Source organism: Limanda limanda, chromosome 11 (assembly GCF_963576545.1).
Source record: "Limanda limanda chromosome 11, fLimLim1.1, whole genome shotgun sequence".
Taxonomy (NCBI): domain Eukaryota; kingdom Metazoa; phylum Chordata; class Actinopteri; order Pleuronectiformes; family Pleuronectidae; genus Limanda; species Limanda limanda.
This window is the reverse complement of record NC_083646.1, coordinates 25,046,052-25,067,875: the sequence shown is the minus strand read 5'-3', so window position 1 is coordinate 25,067,875 and position 21,824 is coordinate 25,046,052. Positions and strand designations below refer to the sequence as shown.

General features: G+C 43.1%; 1 protein-coding gene across 1 annotated transcript in view; it reads right to left on the bottom strand.

The window, feature by feature from the left end:
• LOC133014231 (nuclear factor of activated T-cells, cytoplasmic 1-like) overlaps window positions 1–10,226 on the bottom strand; it is a 59,110-nt gene extending 48,884 nt beyond the window's left edge. The window contains exons 1-3 of the mRNA XM_061081419.1: window positions 10,103–10,226; window positions 5,622–6,726; window positions 3,627–3,786 (exon numbers count right to left, since the gene is read on the bottom strand). Of these exons, the coding sequence (XP_060937402.1) occupies window positions 3,627–3,786; window positions 5,622–6,726; window positions 10,103–10,226 (1,389 nt within the window). The remainder of the gene's footprint in view (window positions 1–3,626; window positions 3,787–5,621; window positions 6,727–10,102) is intronic.
• Window positions 10,227–21,824: the final 11,598 nt, after the last annotated feature.

Here is a 21,824-nt window from a genome sequence, read left to right as displayed (position 1 = left end):
CCGGATCCCAAGGTGAAACTGCACATGCTAAGAACTGAGCACATGTTTACCAAGGTCTTTCATGTCGTCGCGGAAGAAACATGCTGAAAATTTGATGTGCATCACATGCAGTCGGGGAGGAACAGAGATGTGTATTAAGTCACGCACACGTTCATAGGGATGATGGCCACATCCTGCTGAAATTACACCGTGTCTGTTGCTGCTTTAGACTTAATGAGAGAGTGGGTGAGAGAGTTTGTGAATGTGTGAGGAGGGAAGCCCTATAGGCCAGTCATTATCCTATATGAACTAGCCCTATGCAGGACAGTGCTGTGTGCTCTGCGATTGAGTTTAATACTCCACAGGTGTTGTTGTCTGCTGTTACTCTGGGCCTGCCGGATGTCTGTGTGTCTCTGAGTTTACAACATCTTCAACTCATCCCACGATTCGATCCGAGCCAGGTCACATACCCGGTCACTATATTTTCAATTATTGTTCTCCTCTGGAAAAAGCCATCAATCAATGTCACTGCAGTATTCTGAGTGAAGTAAGACCAGGTTGTTGGTTTTCCTGACCACTGCTACGAAAATCGGCCACGTAAATGTCTTGGCATAGCTGTGGTGAGAGAGGGAAGCTTCTGGAACCGTGCGTTGGGAGCCGAAGGAGTACCCGAGATCCCCTTAATGGCGCTGTGGTCGGCTGCAGTAAATAAAGTGGAAAAGCAGCCACGGGGGTCACAAAGTGGACCAATCATGGGAGGGAAAGTTAAAAGGCTGCCGATGCGGAGGAAGGGACGGAGGGATGGAGTCCGGGTACAGAATAAATGAATGATATTAGAAACAGTGCGGAGAGCCGGTGCAAGCTGCAAAGGGGTAATGAGAAGAGGTAACCCATAATCTAGAGGTTTTCACTGGTGTGTGGCTGCAGTTTTGACACTCCATTCTCCCCATGCAGCCATCCCACAAGCTCTCCATCCTGCATTGAATGTGTTGTGGTTGATACTGCAGCTTGGGATGATGTCAGACCTTAGCGATGCCAAACTTTCCTCTGTGTATATCAGGAAAACACCACCGCTTGTTACTGAGTAGTAAAACAACATCGGCAAATGAGCAGTTGAGTGTTTTGGTTTAACTATCTGTCAGACGTGTCTCTCTGGGGGACAATGCTAGAGAAACAGTGTATCTCTTCATGTTTTTCATCTTCATCCAGAGATGCTTTCCAACACACATGTCACCATCACTCATTGCACGTGAGTCTGATCATCCATGAGCTTAAAAAACAATAGAGCTGTGCATGGTGGATGACTGGGCTTTAACCGAGGGAGGCCGGCTGCTGTGGGTTGGGGAGCTGGTTGAAGGATGGATTGTTCACAGGGTGCGACATCATTGGACCCCCCAGGGAGGGAGGGAGGCACCGGTGTGTGGAAAGGGGAGGTGGCGTCCGATGGGCGCTGGGATTCTAAGTCCTATCCACCCACCACCACCCCCACCAAAACAGCCCCAGCACAGCCATGCTCAGTCAACCTAAGGGCCACACAGCCCTAATCAGCAGGATACAGAGCATCTCCAGGGGCAGCTGAGCTGAGCCCCAGCTGCCTGCTGACTCCCTCTGCCCCTTCCCTCTCTCCCTCTCTTTCTCTCTACTCGATCTAGTCAAGCACAAACACACACTCACACAAACACACACGTAGAGAGACACTTCTATGGCTGCTTCCTACACCCATGCCCTCATGTCATTATTGACTCATTCTCCTTGACTGCATCCACCCATCCAGTGCCTGCCACTCATTACCACAGGGCACTGGGGACTTCAGCATGCCCTATTCTCTAAGATTACAACAACACAATTTCACACAACACTTCAGCAAAGATTAAGACAGTGATAAAGAGAACACTCAGATAAATGAGAAATCTTGCACTTGGAATGTGCAAAATCCCTTTGAAGGTACAGAACATTCTCTTCTCTTATATTTTAGCCTCTGGCATGTACAAATAACAGCCTAATCTGTAAAGATTTATCATTCTGCCAACTGCTTTGCTTCCCTCCAGATATCCCAAATGACTGCACAGAGCATAAATCTCTCCACACCAAAAAGTAAGGGTAAAAAGTAGGCAATGCTAGTCGGGGGAGGTGTGATGGTAAAGCAGCTGTCATCATATTTTATCCATGACTACTAATCACTAACAATTGCTTGACATACACAGCAAGACTTGAAAAACCTCCTTGCAAAGCAATAAACTTGCGCCAATACGATACGATGTCATCAATCTAAATCTGGACAGAACTGCGGGTTGCCGACTCGTGACTTTTCACTCTCGCTCCCAGAGTGAGTCAGAAAGTGGCATTAACTAAATCAAAACAAGCCTCACCTGCCACATGCAGCTGTGCATGACGAGTTGAGTCTGGTACGGCTCACGTGGAAGCGCGGGGGTAAAATGTTGATTCACCAGCATGTTGATATACAAAGGTTTGTAATGAAGGGGAATAATTACCTGTATTTACAGAGAAAACCTGAGGGTTGACAGGCCTGTTTATAACACCACCCTGGCCAACAGCTGTCAAGTGCATTTGACGTTGGGCAGGCGAGGATGTGTTGACAACATCTATTTACAACTGTGGCACTAACAACATCTTATGCTAACTGTAAAACAGAGACAGAACACCAACCTGAATACTTAATGGTCCAAAACAGAAAATTTCTCTGGCTGCAATTCTGGATGATAAATGGAATTTTAGGATGGAAAAAAAATAAAAGCACCACAGATGAATGGCCTGACATTATTCTTATTTACACGGTTTTAATTTGTATACAAGGCAAATTGACTCACAACCTTAAGGACACACACGTCACTAAGATCCCCACCTTCAGTAAACTAAGATGTCAGTGCAGTGTGATGACAGTGAAGCAGAGAAAGGAGCTCTGTGCTGTGCTGCTGGCGAGACTGACGTGTGCTCTTTAAGTGTTCGCCAAGTACAATAGTGAGAGGGGATGGTCCTGCTCTATACTAATTGAGTCAGCATGCACTGCTGCTGGTCAGAGCAGCAGTAGATTGATTCTGCGAACATTAATAACACAGTATACAAGCATACACTGGCACGGACTGGGGTCTGGATATACTGCACTCAAGGGCTTTTATAATTTAGAAAACTGGCTCTAAATGTTTGCAACAACATTGGTAAACGTTGGGTATCATACTTTACAAACGGTTTCTAGTGTAAAGCAATGGTTTTCTAAAGCAAACTTTAATAAATGCAAAAGAGGGAGATATTTTGAAAGTCAATCACGTAGTTTAATATCAACTCATTGTAATCATTAAGATCTCATTTTAGGATTCATCGACTGGGACAAATCAAACATTTAAAAAAGATCAGGAGAAGATAATGAAGATTTCTTGGCTGTGCTGACTTTACTCTGTGAAAACATTCTGCCATAAAATCAGCATCTGCCAAACATCCACTTTGCTTGCTGTCAGGAGGAAAAGGGAGCTGTTATCAGCATGCACTTGTTTGCTTGTTAGCACTTGTTCTGTAATGACATCAAAATATCACAAAGCTTAAAGGCACAAAGCTGACTTTGTGTCGGGTGAACCTCAATTTCTGCATGAACTCATACCAATCAATTCAGTAAACAATTGCTGGTGACGTACCTGCACTACAGGGTGTCCTCCGGAGAGCGCCTTCACCGCCCCGCGGCTGCCTTCAGTTTCATAGTGGGCCCTGTGGTGGGACTTGGGCTGCACCTCGATCTGCAGGTTGTACGGGCCGGAGCATGATTGAAGCTGCCAGTCAAGAGCTGGTAGAGATGGGCTGTATTAACATGACAGATTGTTTGTTAGTAGGTTCATGGAATAATCTCCTAATACAAAAGTACTTTTTTTTTTTTTTTTTACTGAATAAGGAATTGATATAACAGTGAATTCAATCAAATCTAGTCAATGAAAGATTTACACTCATGGTCTGGTAATTTTTTCCTGTTTTTTTTTCAAAAGTGCTTGGAATTGTAGTCCTTTTGTTTTTTTCATTGTAATTAATTAAATTATATTCTTAAAACCAAGTCAGATTAGATTTGCCCAAGTAGGACCTGTGAGGATGCAGTTCTTCCATTGTTCAGTCATTACCAAGAAAGTCTAAATGAAAAAGCTCTAAACTTGCTTTAAATTATCTTCAAATTAGGACACTTAAGTGTAAACCCAACTGGCCTGATCCTTCCCCATTTCATCATGGTCCTTAATCTAATCAATTAAACTCACTCGCTGACGTGTGTAATTCCTGGGGGCTGGGTAATAATTAGTGGTCCTTCTTTATGAAAAATAAAGGAGACGGTTGTTCCCTGGTTAGAGCAGTGTGTTTTTTATTATGGTGTGACAGGTGGAAACAGACGCAGGGAGTTAAGAAAGTGATGGGAGGAAAGACATTTCTAGGGCAGAAAAACAAATCTCGTACCAGCTGGCGACCATCCTGTCCTTTGATACAATTATTATCCTTTCCAAATCGATAACTGTGAAATTATAAAACACAGCCACACTGGAATTGCAGTCAACAGAGTTCTACAGTTGAATAAGGTCAGCGGCACACTCTGCCTTGGAGCATGATATCGTTCCCAGAGCTACAGCTGGCATCATTGTTCTGGAGACGGGGAGTCAGAGCTTCCCATGTGAACACCGTGGTGATATCTAAACCAAAACAAACATGTGCCAGACAATATTTCTCTGTGCCGGATGCCTGGTAAACGCAAACCCCTGACCTGAAGGGTGGCTCAACTGAAACCAATCTCTGACATCTTTGTGGAACTCGCGGGCTGTTTGTTGACCCAAAACGAACTGATTTCCCCCCGCAGGGCTTTATCTGCCCAGTCAGTGCATGACATCACGTTAGCTCCGCAGAAAGAGATGGGCTGATGGCGCAGCAGGCCAGAGCAGTGAGCCGCCTGATTAACCCGCAGACTGCTTCCCCTTCAGCCAGGCCTGTCACCATCACTTCCTGTTGCTCACTATCTTAATCAAACACTTGATTTCCAACAGGAAACAGTCTTATTGGCTTGGGGGAAAAAATGCCAGTTGGGACACAATTGAAATTGAAAAAGCTTACCTTGCTCAAAAGTGAAAAATCAATGACATAGCTGAGCGCATGCACAATGTGTGTGTGTGTGTGTGTGTCTGTTATATCACTATAGCAACAATGGCACACACACAGGGCAACTCCTCTCTGTGAAATATGATTTATGAAATAGTTTTGATCTTCAAAGAGAACTCTTTTGAAAGTGAAGAGCATGCAACTTTTGGATTTCTGCCTTTTGATATGGCCTTTGAAGTTTAAAAACTAAAACAATCGTATCCTTGCAATAAATAAATAACACTAACTCTGTTAATATAAAGACAACTGCGCAAAGTAGTGGAACAGCTGGATGAATTGTTTTTCTCTTGGACTGTCTGCAAATACATTGTTTCCTAACGCACATTGCTATAAACCATGAATCTGTCTAAATAATCAGACTTGCTTCATTGTCTTCTCACAGAAAACAACTGCTGGCTCAGTTTCACATTGAGTGGTTTAGTCATAACTGTTTCATCTTGTGGATTCAAATGCTAAAAGGGCCACAGAGTTTATTGACAAAGCAACTACGTCAGAGCAGCTCCACCTACCTGAGGTAAGGTTTGGGCTTCGACCAGGAGTACGGATGCTGGGGCACATCAAGGAACCCTCCACAGTAGTTCTCCTTCTTGAGGGGCAGTCGGGAGGGGTAGTCCTCGTGGCAGAGCTCCCCGTCAAGACCCAGCTCCTCCCCACCAGGCTCCAGCTTCAGGCTCATGGAGGACGAGTGGTCAAGCATCGTCTTCCGTGTCTTGATTGGGATTCCCTCCCCCATGTCTATCACTCCATCTGTGGTGAGAGCGTTGATGGCAGCCACAATGGCAGAGTTGGTGTACTGGTTGGTGTTGGCAAGCCAGTTCTCATCTGTGATGCTGACCCTGGGGGAGATATGTGGAGACGGGATGGGGGACTGGTTGGGGGTGCAGGATGTCTGACGGTAGGGGGCACCGTTGAGGCTGTACTTTCTCTTCCCAATTCCTCCTCCTCCACCGATTCCTCCAACACCTCCACTGTAGGAAGGCGAGTTGGGCCTGGACCCGCGAAGTTGAGCCGGCCAGCCATCCTCAGCCACTGCCCCTATCTGAGGGGAGTTGGAGGGTGAATTGTGTGGGGAGCCTGCAGGCCCGCTGGCATGTGGGCAGGACAGGAGCATTGAAGAGCCTTTGGGAGAAACACAGGGAGACTGCCAGGGCGAATTCTGTGGGGAGTTGTCATAGTTGTAGAAGCCAGACTCATAGGATGACGCCTCCGAGTTACAGCTGCGTGAGGAAATGCTACTTGCAGGGCTGAGGCAGCTGGGATCGCGGTAGCCATCAGCATTGGGCAGTGTCAGTGTGACGATGGAGTTCAAACCTCGTTTGATGTTGTGGTCCTCACTGCTGCTCTCTTCTACCTCCTCCTCAGGGTACTGGCTGTAGGCAGTGATCTCTATACGGGGGCTCTCCAGGGCTGGAGCCCCATTGGGTCTGAGGCCGTGGGGCAGGTAATAGCCTGATGCTGCATGGATATCATTCTGGAGGCTGTAGCCTGTCTGCAGGCAAGAGGAAACTGAGATGACTGGGCTGGACTGTAAGGTGTGGTATTGGGTGGCCAGACAGGGGTTTCCCATGCCCAGTGGAAGGGACAGGCTGACATTTGGTGTGTAGCTGTATACATCTGCAAAAAAAAAGATTTAGATATTTTTACTTTGACTTTTATGGTAATAATTAACTCTGAATACATTTTAGAACAATACCCCTACACAACTCCCACCAATATTTCTTGCATAAACTTCCTCACAACATCTGGAGAAGCTTAGCAATCATCTCAAAGCAGTTCCTGTATGTGGCGGCTGTGTATAGTCGCAAAGTTGCACAGCCACTCTATTTGTTTGATCAGTTCATCTGAGGCTCTATTTGGCACACCCTGCTGTCATATGTACTCTACAGGAATTCCTCCAGCAGCGCTGATGGATGCTTTGTTTGATTGATTGCATCACTCACTGAGTGAATTAGGCCCTCCCCTGTGGAAAACTGACAGCACTCTCACATCGCTCTGAGCTCCTGATTAAGACGGAGAGAGTTTGCTGCAGCGTTACACACAGATGCGCCCGTGGCAGACAGAAAACAATGGGCGCCCGCAAGTGAGCACAGAAAGAAATCGCAGGCAGACAAGTGCAGTGACATAAAAGCTCAGTCAGTGGAGGCACGTATATCCTGGCAGGTAGCCACTTCAGTTAGCTTTGTAGCAGCTGGCTGCTGCGTCAACAGCTGTAAACCTCTCGTCTGCTTTTTATTGATAATGTTAGTGAGTCTGAAACCCAGTGAAGGGCATTCCCCTTGTTGCAGCGTGCTATATTTGTTAACCACAATGCTGCGCATCACATGAAATGATGAATCTGTGTCACACCACATAATGTGGGTAGGCAGCCTAAAATTAGTTTATGAGAATCTATTTTCAGAGGTGATTATGAGATGTGCATCAGAACAAGTTCAATGCACTAAGTTCAATGAGGCTCAACATCTTTTCGTAGAGGAACAACAGACAATATACATGCATTTTATAGAAAATCCCATCTGAGATTTTTGCTTCCTTTTAAAAACAGGATCACATATTTTTCACAAAAAGGGTCTGAAAAATGTCAGATCCTTAACAGTCTTTTAACCACAAACAAAACTTCATATAGCCACCTTTCTCAGGCTTAGTCTTGACACCACGGCTGAATTCATATCCCTCATTCACATATCTGATTTATAACTCTTGTTGTACATGCTGTAAACTCATCACTGTCCCACTGATTATAAACTTTAACTATAATCATAACTAAAAACATAACTACAAAGACTGGTAGCTCTGTCTCCTCGATGCTGTCCTCTGGTTTTCTAGTGCTGAACAGATGATAATCTCCTGCCCACTCCACCCATCGTGACACACCTCTGCACTTCAGGCCTGACTGACTTTGCTTACAGTCTCAGCTGTTTTTTTTATTTTTTATCTTGAACATGTGTGCAAAACTGCACTTCTCCTAATACCAACCCAAACACATTGAGGCTGTGTCAGTCCTGTGTGCTGCACAGTCTTGAAACTCTGGGGTCACATGTGGGCTGAGAAAACAATATTATACCAGATCATAATTTGGGGGGTGAACCAAATGAAAGAAAAAGAAAAACTGATCTTGGATTCAAGGCAATGCGTCTGCAATTGTTTGCTGTGTGCTCAAAATGCTGCGTAAGCAGGGTTCATTTGAAAACACTGACGATCACACAGATTATAGCATGCTCTCTCAGTCTTCAACCATTTTTGTCAATTATGCTATCACGATCGAAACTCTCTCTCTCCCCACAGCCCAACCAGCGTGACTAAAGAATATATGGGTTTATCCACAGGGATTGTGGTCTAGGCTGGGCTCAGACTGACGGGACCTCAGGGAGAGATAGGGGGTCGCCCACAGAAGTCATCCGCAGCCTGTGGAACTAAGAACCCTGGGGCCACTTACTGCACATGGCTGACTATGGGCTAAGGCAAAACACCAGCGGAGTGCGTCTGTGTGTGCTGGTGTGCTAGTGTGTCTGCACGTCTCAGTTTATGTGTGATAATAAAGCAGCCCTCTGCATACTGCTGAAGCTGTGTTTGGTTCAGCATGTCTCCATGTCAAGCATGCTACCCAGCTTCCCTGAACGCCTCTCTCTCTCTCTCTCTCTCTCTCTCTCTCTCTCTCTCTCTCTCTCTCTCTCTCTCTCTCTCTCTCTCTCTCTCTCTCTCTCTCTCTCTCTCTCTCTCTCTCTCTCTCTCTCTCTCTCTCTCTCTCTCTCTCTCTCTCTCTCTCACACACACACAAACAAGTTCTTGTACTTATATCTTAGTGAGCCCCTTACCCTAACCTGAACCACCAAAATAAAATGCCTAACCCTAACCAAATTCTAACCCTAACCCTAAAACCAAGTCCAAACCTTCAAACAGCCCTTTGAAGTGAGGAGTGAGGACCGGCCAAAATGTCCTCACTCTGTTAAGTCTCTGCTTAAAATTGTCCTCACAAATACACACACACACGTCTGTTACCAATTATAAGGCTTAGGACTGAGGGACTGAAATGAATAATAACACAGCTCGTTCGATTGAAACCTCAAGGCAAAATTGAATTCTATAAATCCACAAAAAAGTAAATTCAGTGCTGGAAGACTTGAGACAAGACCGACTCTCAGCGGCTTCTGATGGACCGAATCAAATTCTCATTACATGACTGCTCAATCAAAGAACTGAAAAAAAATGAAGCTTCCTTTTAATGGCTGAATCATCATCTGTGCTTGAGTGTCTCATATGAGCAAAGCAAAGAAACCTCAGGAACTCCTGGGGTCTGCTCTACAACTGACCCCTGACCTCTGACCTCCCAGTGCACAGGGAGATTGGACATCTTCAATAATAGAATTTAACACACGTCTAACCATAAGGAGAGCAAGGGGCAGCAACACTTTCACCCAATTTACATACATTGTGCATGGTGAGAAACACCTGCAGGCACAGCTGCAGACCCCTAATGACCCCTAAAAAGAGTGTCTGTGTGTACAGATCAACAGTTAAGTGAGAAGTGAAGTTGGTGTTATCCAAATAATGTACAACAATAAAGTTGTTGATGCCCCTCAAGAAGGAGATGTTGATGTTTCCTTAATATTTATTATTTTATGGGTGTCAATGTGCTTGTGACTGAATAATATATTGTCACCTCCTCAACAGTGATTCAAGTTTGCATCCAGATACTTATAGTTGAATTAATTAATTAATTACATGATTTACTTTAACGTATTTAACAAAACAAGAGAAAGTTACTTAGAATAGCAGCCTAGTGAAATAGCTGACACGTAATATATGAAATAATAACAGCAGTTGAGCAAAACTTCGAAATTCATATCCACTTTCATTTTATGAAAAACACTGAAGATAAAAGTTTGCATTAAGTGCAGCACCTAATGGCAACACACCTTAAAGTCTCACTTTACATGATGCCCACAATGAACAGTGGCTATAGCGGATTCACACCGGAGCTGAAGTGACTTACCTTCCTCTGCAGACTTCATGTTGGCGGGGACAGAGGTGAGACACTGGAGTGCTCGCTCCCGGCCGGCTGATGCTCCAAACCTCAACTTGGACTCGGCGCTCAGGCAGAAGACGGTATCCTGCATTCAACAAGCGATGCGCAACTTTCTCCGCTTGTGAGGCTGTTAACAGGCGAACCCCTTCACCGACGGTAGTGCTGCGAGACCGGGTGCACTTCACACACCATTCAACCAAAGCATAGTTTGTAAAGAAAAGCGAGAGTTCAAGTTTGTACGCGTAACGCGGCGCAGGTACTTCGCGCTCCAGACGAGCTGGATGTGGAGACCCGGCACAGGTCAGGAGCCGTGGAGGGGAGCGGGGGTGAGGTGAGTGAGTCGGGTTCTCTTCAGACCCAGTCAAGGGTTTCAAGAGTCTCCCCAGGTCGATGACGCAGCGTGGTTTGTCAGAGGGGCCGGCTCCGGTGCTTTTAAAGCTGGAAAACACCCTCCGTCCTCCCGTCAGCGCGCCGCCCATCAGGGGATGACGCGGCCGGCTGGACCGCCTGGTGATGTCCTCCAACCTGGGATGCCGTCCGAGGGGCTGCTGGGAGGTGTGCGAGACACACTCACGCACGCACACGCAAGCGAGCGTGCGCGCGCGTAGAGAGAGAGAGAAAGAGAGAGATACAAGGAAAGAGAGAGAGAGAGACCTAACCCCAGAGTTAGATATATTTGAACGGTTCCACTTTTTATTTCTTACCGTTGCATCTATTATTACAATTTATAAAACTGTCCATAATAACTTATTCAAAGGTTTAAGTTGTAGAAGTCATAGTTTGATGGATACAAATAGCACCATGTTATTCATGAAGCATTTTTTTTTCTTTTACATTTCTTTATACTTCGAGGTAATTTAAATATGTTGACTCTTCTGGATAATCCAGGTGCTTTACCTCTGTGACCTAAATGCTACAATGCATCATACTAGTTTATATGCATCTATATATGGATAACAGGGATGCAGTGAATATAATTCTCCCCCATGTCTTTGTGTAGCTGACCCTGACTTTGACTTCCCTGCAGAGGAAGGGGAGGACAAGGGCTGCCTCCGACACAAATAACAGAGTTTGGTAATTCAGCCCATCCACAGATATAACTATAATGGCCTCCCTCGTTAACATTGCCAATTGTGTTATTATCTGATCATTAACATTATTCTAACATTCAACCTATTCCCTCATGATTCAAATCAGAACTCGTATGCTATAAAATTTCATTTGCAAATGTGTTTTCCTCATGTTTGAGGGAAATATGGTTTCACAGCTTCACCCAAAATAACCATCCTGAACCACTGACTGCGCAAACACGTGTGTACCTCATCTCCGCTTTCCTCTACTCTCTATCAAGTCAATCCCCTGTGAATCTGCGGACACAAGCCCTAGTGCTTTGTCTTTGCTAAAGGAAAATACTGAGGTTCCCTTTACAGCTTATTTCCTTAATTGCACTCCTATTACCATTAATCAAACGTAATAGTCCCCATTGTATGATTCTGATGTTATATTATGGCATCACAAACTGCAGGAAGGTGACACATATGAAGGTGTTATCTGACAAGATATGGTCAGAAACTTTTATAAATTGTATAGATTCATGGCAAAACATGTCTGTACTGTATAAACATTGAAATGTACTGTACATTGCTGAGCATTGAAATGCCACTTATCCTTGGTTGCCAGCTGCAGAGATTACCTAATGGGAACACTTAAGCAGTTGGCAGAATAATGGCCTCTGTATATTTACACCTATAAATGAAGTTTCACTTTGCAATGATATGTCTCATTATGATTCCTGTTGATGCTTTTAAAATTAACAGCCTAATGTGCGGCAGATTTTACCCACTGAATGCACATCTTTCAGCATTTACAAAGCCTTGACAGTCTTCATGTGGATTCCCAATAATATGGAAATTATAAAGAAGAGTAAAAAAAAAAAACTCAGCAGGAATATGACTGAGTGCTGGTAGCTGCCATGAGCGCAATTAACGATGGCTTAGACAAGCTACAATGTAATTCCTTTTGAATGAGGGCCAGATTTCAAGAAAAAACAAAAAAGACTCCCGTGAGTCTGAAATGTAGCTGGCAAGCTCGGGGATGATCACACATAATCAGAAGCAGACAGCCTTTCGGGGGCAGGCGGGCTGTGGGGCAAGCGTGAACAGACTGCATGGGGGGAAAGTAATAGTACGCTGTGTTTTCTTTGCCTACAGTAGCTCTCCGCCGTCAGCTGCGGCTTGGCCACCGAGCGCGTGTGAGGTCAAAGATGAAAAAGCAACATCACATACTTTGGGAGATGAATTACGATGCAAAGAGGCGGTAGGAAAAAAGTAGCTGCACAACTGATTGGCACTGTCAGGGGGATGGGGCTGCGCTGGTTTCTGAACAGCTTTCAAACTCTGTGGTGGGGCATGGCTCAGTGGCAGTCTGAAGGCTTATCTTGATGGATTCTGTGCTACGGAGTAAAGAACCATTAACTTTGTCTGTCAACAAAAGTCAGGGCACCTCAGACCATCTCAGTGGTGACAAACATTATAGCCACAATGTCATTAAGCACTCGATACTTCATTAAGAATGGGCCTATGATGTAAAAACCTGATGCTTCTCATAAAGTATATATATGTAGTAAAAACTTTACCTATACTTCAGGATCAGTTCATAACTCTGGCAGCGTCTCTCTCAGCAGTGCGATTCAGGCTATGGTTCAAATCCCCTCTAAGGTTTAACTGTACGAGGTAAGGATTTTATGTAAAAGAACATCCATACTGAGACTGCGTTGACTTGCCAAGATAAGCCCTATCGTGGTGGACACATCCACATTTGCGGAAAACAGCCAAATCATAACTTAACAGAGGTTCAAATCCAAGTTGTGTCAGCAAGTGCTAACTGAGAAAAAACTTGACTGACTTCTTTCAAAGTCACCACAGATGGGCTGCAACGTTAACTCTCAATATGCATTTTGAGCTTCTTTACATGTGGTGTACAACAGGAAACTGATTGTCTTGAAAAGATGAGCAAATATAACCCTGAAGCAGCTTTCAGACATGCAATGAACATAAACGGACCAGACATTGTCTGAAGTTTCTCTTGCAAGCCCTCTAGTAAAAAAAGGATACACTGGGACCAAGTCTATGTTGATGATGTTTCAAACAGGAGATAACTTAGATAAAACTAAAATAAAACATATAAAGACAAGAGAATACAACGATCTCTGGATATAAAGAGGTCACTTATACATAGAAGACGCTGAAGACCAGATGTGCCATAGACAAAAAACCTGTTATCTCCTCAGTGGAATTCATATGTTACTCAAATTGTTATTGTATTGTTATGTCATTTATGCTGCACCACCCCTCACCTGAGCACTTCAGACATTTTTGTGTTTTGAACGTGAATCTCTTCTCCCTGCTGCGTTATTTATGTGTACAAGGCAAACTCTGGAGAATCACCAGAACTGATAGTGCGGACATCCAGAGTTCATGTCTGAAAGCTGCTATCTTCTTGAGTTGTGTTTACTTTAAACTTACTTGTTAATTTCACTCGAAATTTAATTGTATTAAAGTTTTTTGAGCTTAAAAATGGCAAGTTAAATTAATTTGTCTCTTTGAATTCAAGAAAACAACTTAGTCTGATTTAACTGTTGTGTTTACTCAGTTTATAATATCAAGATTTGTTCAGAATAGACAAATAGCTAGATGAGCTTGGCTTTAATCATTATCCATAACGACAATACTTTCCAGTATGATGCTGTGATCGACTTCAATTTCAGAAAGGCAAGAACTCAAGTCTTTAGAGAATTGCTCAGTTTTGTTTGCCTATTCAAAGAACGCAATGACCGTATGTCTCCAACATTGTCTATCCACCCAAAACTTACTAAAATACCAGGCTAGTTCCTATACTGCTGTATTGCACATGTGCACAGCAGAGCTTTCACATTCACTCCATGAATGTCCAATTTACTTCTACCAGTGCTAACCAAACTTAGAGAAACCAGTGTATAGCTGCCATTGGTGTTGTTTCCGGTGGATGCTCATTATACTAGCAGTGGGCATGCAAGAAGAAAGCTGTGTTGTGACGTTTTTTAAATCTGCACTTTGTGGAAAAGGTTTGTTTTGTAAAATATCAACATAAGTGTTGACAGGGCATTAGTATTATATCTGTTATATTTTCTGTTTTAGGCAAGTCAATTACTAACTTTGCATGAGTTGAATCATCTGGATAGTGAGAACTACTAACAAACAATAACATAACATGAGAAAGCATGGGTACTCGGTTCTGTTCTGTGACGGGCTTCAAAACATCTCTCCTCTAAACAGGTTGTATGGTTGTGTCGAGAAGTTGGCTTCACGTTAAATCTCCTCTGGAAATGTTGGATTATAATTTATAGCTCTACTACATCTGGCCCGATGACAGTGCACATACTGAGCAGCCACAACATGTCTGTGGAGAGCATTAGAGGCATACTATGTATTGTGCTCAGATTTATGGCCAGCCCGTTCCTTGCTTGTGTGTTTCACAGAAAATCATCACAGCTCGCGTTTTGTAAACAGAAACATGCTGCTTTCATTTACACAGATTGAGATGTTGCTGTTGTCTTTGTTTCTTTCTTGTCTTTTCTTTTTGCTCTTTTTCTCACTCAGGCTGTTTGTAATACAAACACATCTTTATGTACCAAGAACAAGCTCAGCAGTGTCCAATGTTTCCCTTGCTTTTTGCTCTTGGTAAATTGCTTGTCTTGTGCATCACTGTCAAGGGAGTGGAAATCTTTCCCTCTGAAGCAAACAGAGCTGATGATATGATAAATGACAGTGGTGGGTTTTTCAGTGTGAGTGCTGTTATTATTGCCAGTTTACTACCAGTGGTTTTGCTCAGGAGTCAGGCAACATGTTGGCATGGTTAGACCCATTTCTTTTTAACTCTCCATAAAAGATTTACACATAAAAACACTGACCAAAACTTGACAGGTATAAATAATTACATTTAAAGCTTCCAAGTTGTGGGTTTAGTCCTGTCATACTTGTTTGTCTAGACAGCACGAATGGTACCAGTTGGAAAAAAAGTTGCTTGAGGCAGATATTAATGTGGATATGGACACTAACAAGCCATGTAGATGCAGAGAAGTGCAGGAAAGTGTGGGTGAATCTCCTAGATATGTATACATTCAAGGCTGCAAACCCAAGTTCTCCCCTCAAAGCTGCAGTTAATCCTCTCTTTTTACAACATATAATTCATGTTTGACATATCCGGGGAAATAAGTACACTGGCATCTTGGGTTCGCTACACTGTTATTATCTGTTTTTTAAGTTTTTCTCTGTGCTGTAACTTGAATCAGACAGTGTTTAATAGCTGTAAACATTAATTTGTGTGCACTCTGTTGATACAAGTTTATTGCTCAGCCCGATTATCCCTGCAGCATCGTGGAAGTAGCGGCCCTAGCCCCAGACGTGGTTACTAGTCATCTCATTTGATGGTCGTCAATGGTGTTAAATGAAGAAGTTTGCGGTTAATGAATGCAATTTGTGAATGACCGTGGTCACTTCCATCTTCCGCCTGGTGTGAGTGCAGCACTCATGGACAAGTTGTACGCACTTCCCCACTTCTCCTTTTTTCTCTGTCAGTGTGTAGGAGCTTGGAGGCGCATACTTCAACACTCACAATGGAGAACTGCTCGGAGCTATCTTAGGCATGTCTGGACACTGCTGTATGTTTAGCTACTGGCTTTTTTCAGAGATTCCTCTTATGAACAGGAAGTAATGTACATGTCTGGTTTGTCAACCGAAGGAGCAGTGGCCGTCATTGTCACACGGACATTGACTAAGATTTGAGTGCTGCTAGAAAATGGGGAAGGATCAGTGTGAGGCTGATAGTTTGTCACTGTTGTTTACATGATGTACTGAACGTCGATCTTTTCTTTTACATGTGTCATTTGCTAGGGTAGAGTCCAACTGCATAAACCACTTACACCTATTGACTTTATATAAAGATGGACAGCTCGTCTCCTCTTCATCCGACTATCCAGAAAATGATGCCACACGCACTCCACCAATCACAAGTCAGTCCCCGCTGTCAATCATTTCATTTCACCCTGTTTTTAGAGAACCAAACCTACCTAAAACTACTACTACCTTAAATGACAGATCCAAACTTTGAGAAAAAATGTATTCGACAATTAATTTGACTTTTGAGTTTGGTCCCTGTCCCATTCACAAAAGCTGACCACAAATGACAGTGAACCCACTCTGTGCTGCCATTTTGAGAATGTTGCCGCTCAACCAGGTAGGAGCATAACCCCTGGCATGGTGGACCACCTGAAATTGCCATGGAGCGTTGCAATGAACAATTACATTTACTTGAACTTTGACCCAGGTGCGACTGACCTTCCGAAGAACACAACAATTTGATATAACTGTATCTGATGAAATCTCAAATGAAAAATCTAATTATTCTGCGTTTCCCAAACTCTAAAGCAAGGCAATAAAGTAAACCATGATCTCAACAGGAAGAGTAATACACCCAAACTCCTCTTGATCTCCCTTTTGCTATATCTGGTCTGAATGTCAGTTGCCAGGACCTTCTTTTGAAATACATCTTACACAACCATTGACTGTAATGCTGCCTTATACCTGCACTGTTCCTTGCAAGTGTTTGTGCCCCATGCTGGGTCCTACTGAGTGGTAAGCGAAGACCAATGTTCTCATCAAGTGCAGGCAGCTTAAAAGGGAGAAGGTAGTTTTTTGACCTGCAGACACTTTTGTTTCTTTTTAGGGTATCAGTCATCATCCAGCCCTATGTTGTGTAGTTTTAATGAAGCTCCACAAGGTGGAAATATCTGAATTTAAATTGTTTTCTATTTAACTAATAACCTATTAATGCTCTCTCTCTCTCTGTTGTTTTCTCCCTGTCTGGTTTTGCTGACAGTGTGAGTTGTGATAAGAGCTCCACCATGGGTACTGTATCGTACCCACATGTGTAGCTAATTCAAAACCTGTGGCCAATAACAGTTTCTGTAGGTTAAAGACATATGACCTATGAGACAATTTTCCTACACCACTTCTAACACAGATAATTACTCAAGCATGACATCTGAGGGGGGGCTGTATTGTCAGTTTCAAACAAAACAGTATGATATAAGCAATGTGTGTTTTTTTCCCCTTCCTCTATCAAAATGTGCATCTATTCAGTTTTTGTTGCAATCCCAGTAATGGTTATGGGATTATGAAGGCGGATGGTTTCATTTTTCTAGCCTATGACTGTCACATACAGGTCCATTACAATGATTTAAACCCAGGCATATATGCCAAGGCCATTTTTACTGCAGGGCTCTACAGCTTGGCTGTGCTACATTAAAACACATTTATATGGACCAGCACAGCCAGGGTCCTGGTAATGTGAAAGGGTCATTCACAAATCTGAGCTCAATCTTCATGCATCTTGAATCATTTTGTCAACTAAACACTGAGAGGTGATTTGTCACAGGTGCTTACAGTTTCCATTTAGAAGATGACTGGATGGGAGGTTTAGTGATGGATAATGAATGTTATTTAAAGAAATACACAGTGCGCTCAGCTAATTCCAAATGCATACACGGCCTCAGAACAAGAACTGACTGGATGACAAACATTCACTGAACTCAAGGCTGCACGTTGCTACGATTGCAGGTGACAGGACCACTGCTGTGAGCTCTGTTGTTTATTGTTTTGATAGAAAATTGGTCCCATGACACAAATCTCTAAAATGAAATACATTTAATCACTGATAGACAGATGAAAAGTTCATGACAACTTTCATATCGTAGCGTTAACTATAGAGACAAAAAGCAGGAGGAAACCGTGAGCATATCTCGGTCCAACACCGCAACCTTGCGGTAGCTAGACTCCAGGAAGTCACTGGACCCTGCCAAGAAACAGTCTGGCACATTAAAGCAAGAATTGCTGTTTTTTTCCACCCTTCAGTTTATAAATGGATATTATTTTTATGGATATTTTGTTTAAATCTTTATCTTTGGACAGAGTCAGTCGAGTCGCTTCAGTAGCCCTGTCCATTTATTTGTTTGTCTTTCACCTCAAACAATCCTCCATCATTAACGGTCTGATTGGCCTCAATAGTTTTTCGCACGTTCACAATCCCGAGAGGATAACATAAGAATTGACGACCCTCCCATGACCTTTTTATTTACTGGCACCATATCAAGCCAACCTTTCAATTTTCAAATGGACCTGTTTCTCCTGAGCCTTTGCTCATAAAACACTATATTTGCTGTGTGCTTTCCTGCTCCCAATAGGAGGAAACCTATTGATTTTGGCGACCTTTTTCCTTGTGGCCAAACTTTGACCAACCTAATGTTGTGACTCTGTCATCTACACTTTTACAATGACTGTGAAAAAGCAAAAGCTTCAGCCCTTGCATAACATTACATAGTTTTAAGCTTTGTCTTGTTTTGCTGGTTTGATTGAAGTGATTTATTGGACGTCCACTGTAAACCACAGAATAGTTTCATGGATTTTCCTCCATTTTCTTCTTGTCAAGTGATAACTATTGCAAAAATGGATAGATTCTAGTCTAGGCAGTCTTTACCAGCAAAGTTCAAGTTTAATGTGGGAAATAAATCAATCAGGGATCTATAAGTTTGACCACTGATTGACCGTAGGATGATGCCCTTCAGTGCCTCTGGCTTGATGTTCAGGACCTTTGCACAGAGACAGAGAAAGACTGAAGCAGGTCATACAATGCTGCTGCTGGGATTCTGTGACCTGTCCTTGCTATTGGTATTGACATGTCATAAAGTGATTAAATATAGCTTGATCCTGGCTTACAGAGCTGCGACAAGTTACACTCCAGTCTCTCTGACGACAGTCATTCTGACTGGGGAGCCATGAAAAAAATAACCCTCGCTGGACATTTATGTGGAGGGGGTCAACTGAAGCACAAGCCGGCGTCTTCTTCCTCTTTTTTTTTCTCCCCCTTTCCTGTCTCTAGTCAATGCCTTCCTTTTCACTGCCCCGCTGATGGGATCCCCTCGTCTGTTTCCTGCTGTTTGTGTGGGTTGCTTGGAAACCATGGCAGCTGTCCAGTTGGGAGGGATTCGTTTTACTGGGGTGACTTGGGGGTTTGGAAGGTTATGAGGTCAGCATATGGGTGGGATGCTTTACAGTTTTTATGTTAGCATTATGATATACAGGTGAAAATAATACCTGGTTCCACTAAATTGGTTTTAAGATAAGATAAGATAAGATAAACTGTATTGTTCCCACACCAGGGTTATTCACTTGTTACAGCAGCAGACAAATCAGAATGAGTTAGACAAGAGGGTAAAAATATAAAAGAATAATAAAACATTTTCAAATTATAATTTTTTGCCCCCCAGTAAATAGCAGTGTACAGGATGATTGCACAAGAATGTTAAAGCATAAGGTTATATTGAGATAAGTAAAAAGAAAACATTTGAATAATATAATATGATGTATGATATACAGCTAATGTGCAGATGATACTAATGTGCTAACATTAGTATCATCGAGCTGGCCTCTCTTTACACAAGATGTACAGAACTACTTCACAGAGCTGCTCTGCATGATCCCTGAGTAGTCTGGAGCTGATGCCAACAAGGGCATGTAGCCTTTTCAGGGCGGATAATAGTGTGGTAATAATGGCAGATGTTGTATCATGTTGGCATCTGATAGCGTTGGTGGACCAAGATCGAGGTGGCAGCTGATGATGGATCCTGATGCCGGAAGTGGATCATGATTGTGGACTATGGTGGCATCCAATCGTGATGGTGGATCATGATCGTGGTAGCTGCTGATCGTGGACTATGATTACAACAAGACTGCTTGATATACAATATTTCTACTCATATACTCAACCATTACTCAGAATAAACCATCAATTCATTTACCTTCCATTATGCTTCTAACTTTGTATTCTAACCAATGCTGTAAATATCTTTGTCTTTCTGATGTTCTCCATTACACGTGGCATCTATTGCACTTCTGTCCGTCCTGGGAGAGGGATCCCTCACCTGTGGCTCTCTCTGAGGTTTCTACGTTCTTTTTACCCTTTTAATAGGTTGTTTTTTTGTAGTTTTTGCTTACTCTTGTTGAGGGTTAAGGGCAGAGGATGTCACACCTTGTTAAAGCTCTATGAGACAAATTGTGATTTGTGAATATGGGCTGTACAAATACAATTTTATTGATTAATTGATTGATCCCTTTCAGCTCCATCTTCACCTGGCCAAAGGTTAGGCCCAATTCATGCATCTGCGTCGAAGCTACGCCTTAGCCTAGGTGTAGACGTGTACCCTACACAGATCCCTACGCCCTTCCCTGCCGTTCACCTCCCCAAAAATGTATCAATGCATTGAGGAAACCAGAAGACACATAGAAACTCACACACTGGCACACAACTATGATTGCTCGGCCCCATGCGTAGGCTATGTGCGTAGGCTATGTACGTACCTACGGCGTAGCTTCAACGCAGAAGCATGAATTGGACTTTAAGGGGATAGTGGGGTCGGGGGTGACTCCTGAAGAAGGAAAGGGTGGGGGGTACAGGTGATGATGTCCCTGCTGCTCTGGGGGAGGAGGTGGGAATGCGTGCTAGCTGCAACAACAGGTCTGGGCTCTGGTGGGCGGTTTGGGGAGTGAGAGCAGAATCAAATCGGATGTGAGCACACAGCAGGAGATCCTCTGCTGGATTCACCATGAGCGTAGGGGCGATGATCAAGCTTCTTAAGATGAAAAAAAGAAAAAGAAAAGAAGAAAACAAATATCTCAGAGAATACTGGACTACACAGCTTTATGTGACGTTTTTTGCCAACACATACTTGACCAGAACTTTATAGGATCCCAAAGTCCTGATATCATCACTAAGCCAACATCACTAGCTTCAGTAAAACAAAGCAATGTCTCATTGAGTACTTCTTTCTCTCTGGAATAAAATGTTTGTCCCGGTGGTTCACAATCAGTGATTTGAGAGGATTCACAAGGCGTGACTTGGATTCAACCATATCATTTTCTTTCCCAACACTCTTTTCTTACTTTATATCAATCATATAAATTCAAGCCTCTGCACTCAGTTGGCTGTGAAGCAGGCTTCTGTTACAGAGCTGCATTTTTTGTAATTTGCACTATTACAGTGTCAGCAGGCTTTTGAATTAAGTTTTCTTACTGCTGTAAAAGAGCCAAGAAGATTTATGCCAGGCCTCATGAAGGTCAGTGTTTTGTTTTCAATCAGAAACTCTATTTCACTCTGATTTATTGTTTGCCAGGCTGCTCTTATCTCCTCTTGTCACCACAATTACCATTATTATCTACAATTATTATCAACAATACTATTCTGCTTGAATCGGCAATCTTCAAATTCTATCCAAGACAAAGTAAGGCTTCTTATTGTGTCTTACTAATACACTAACACACAAAGTTGTTTTCAGACAAGACCTGCAGAGTTTACCTGCAGATGGCTTTTCACACACGCAGAAGGAAGTTCTCTGCACAGACGCGTTCACAACAGCAACAAATCCTCTACAGTATTCAGGTGAGAGGTGAAGCAGCCAGTCGTTAGCAAACAGAGACAGGAAGTGACGTATTAACACCGCTGTGGTTATTTCCTTTCCAACACACAGACACCAGTGTCAGCTCTTATTTCCACAAACTGTCTTGCCATCTTTGTCAGTGTCTTCTTTGTGTACTTCACA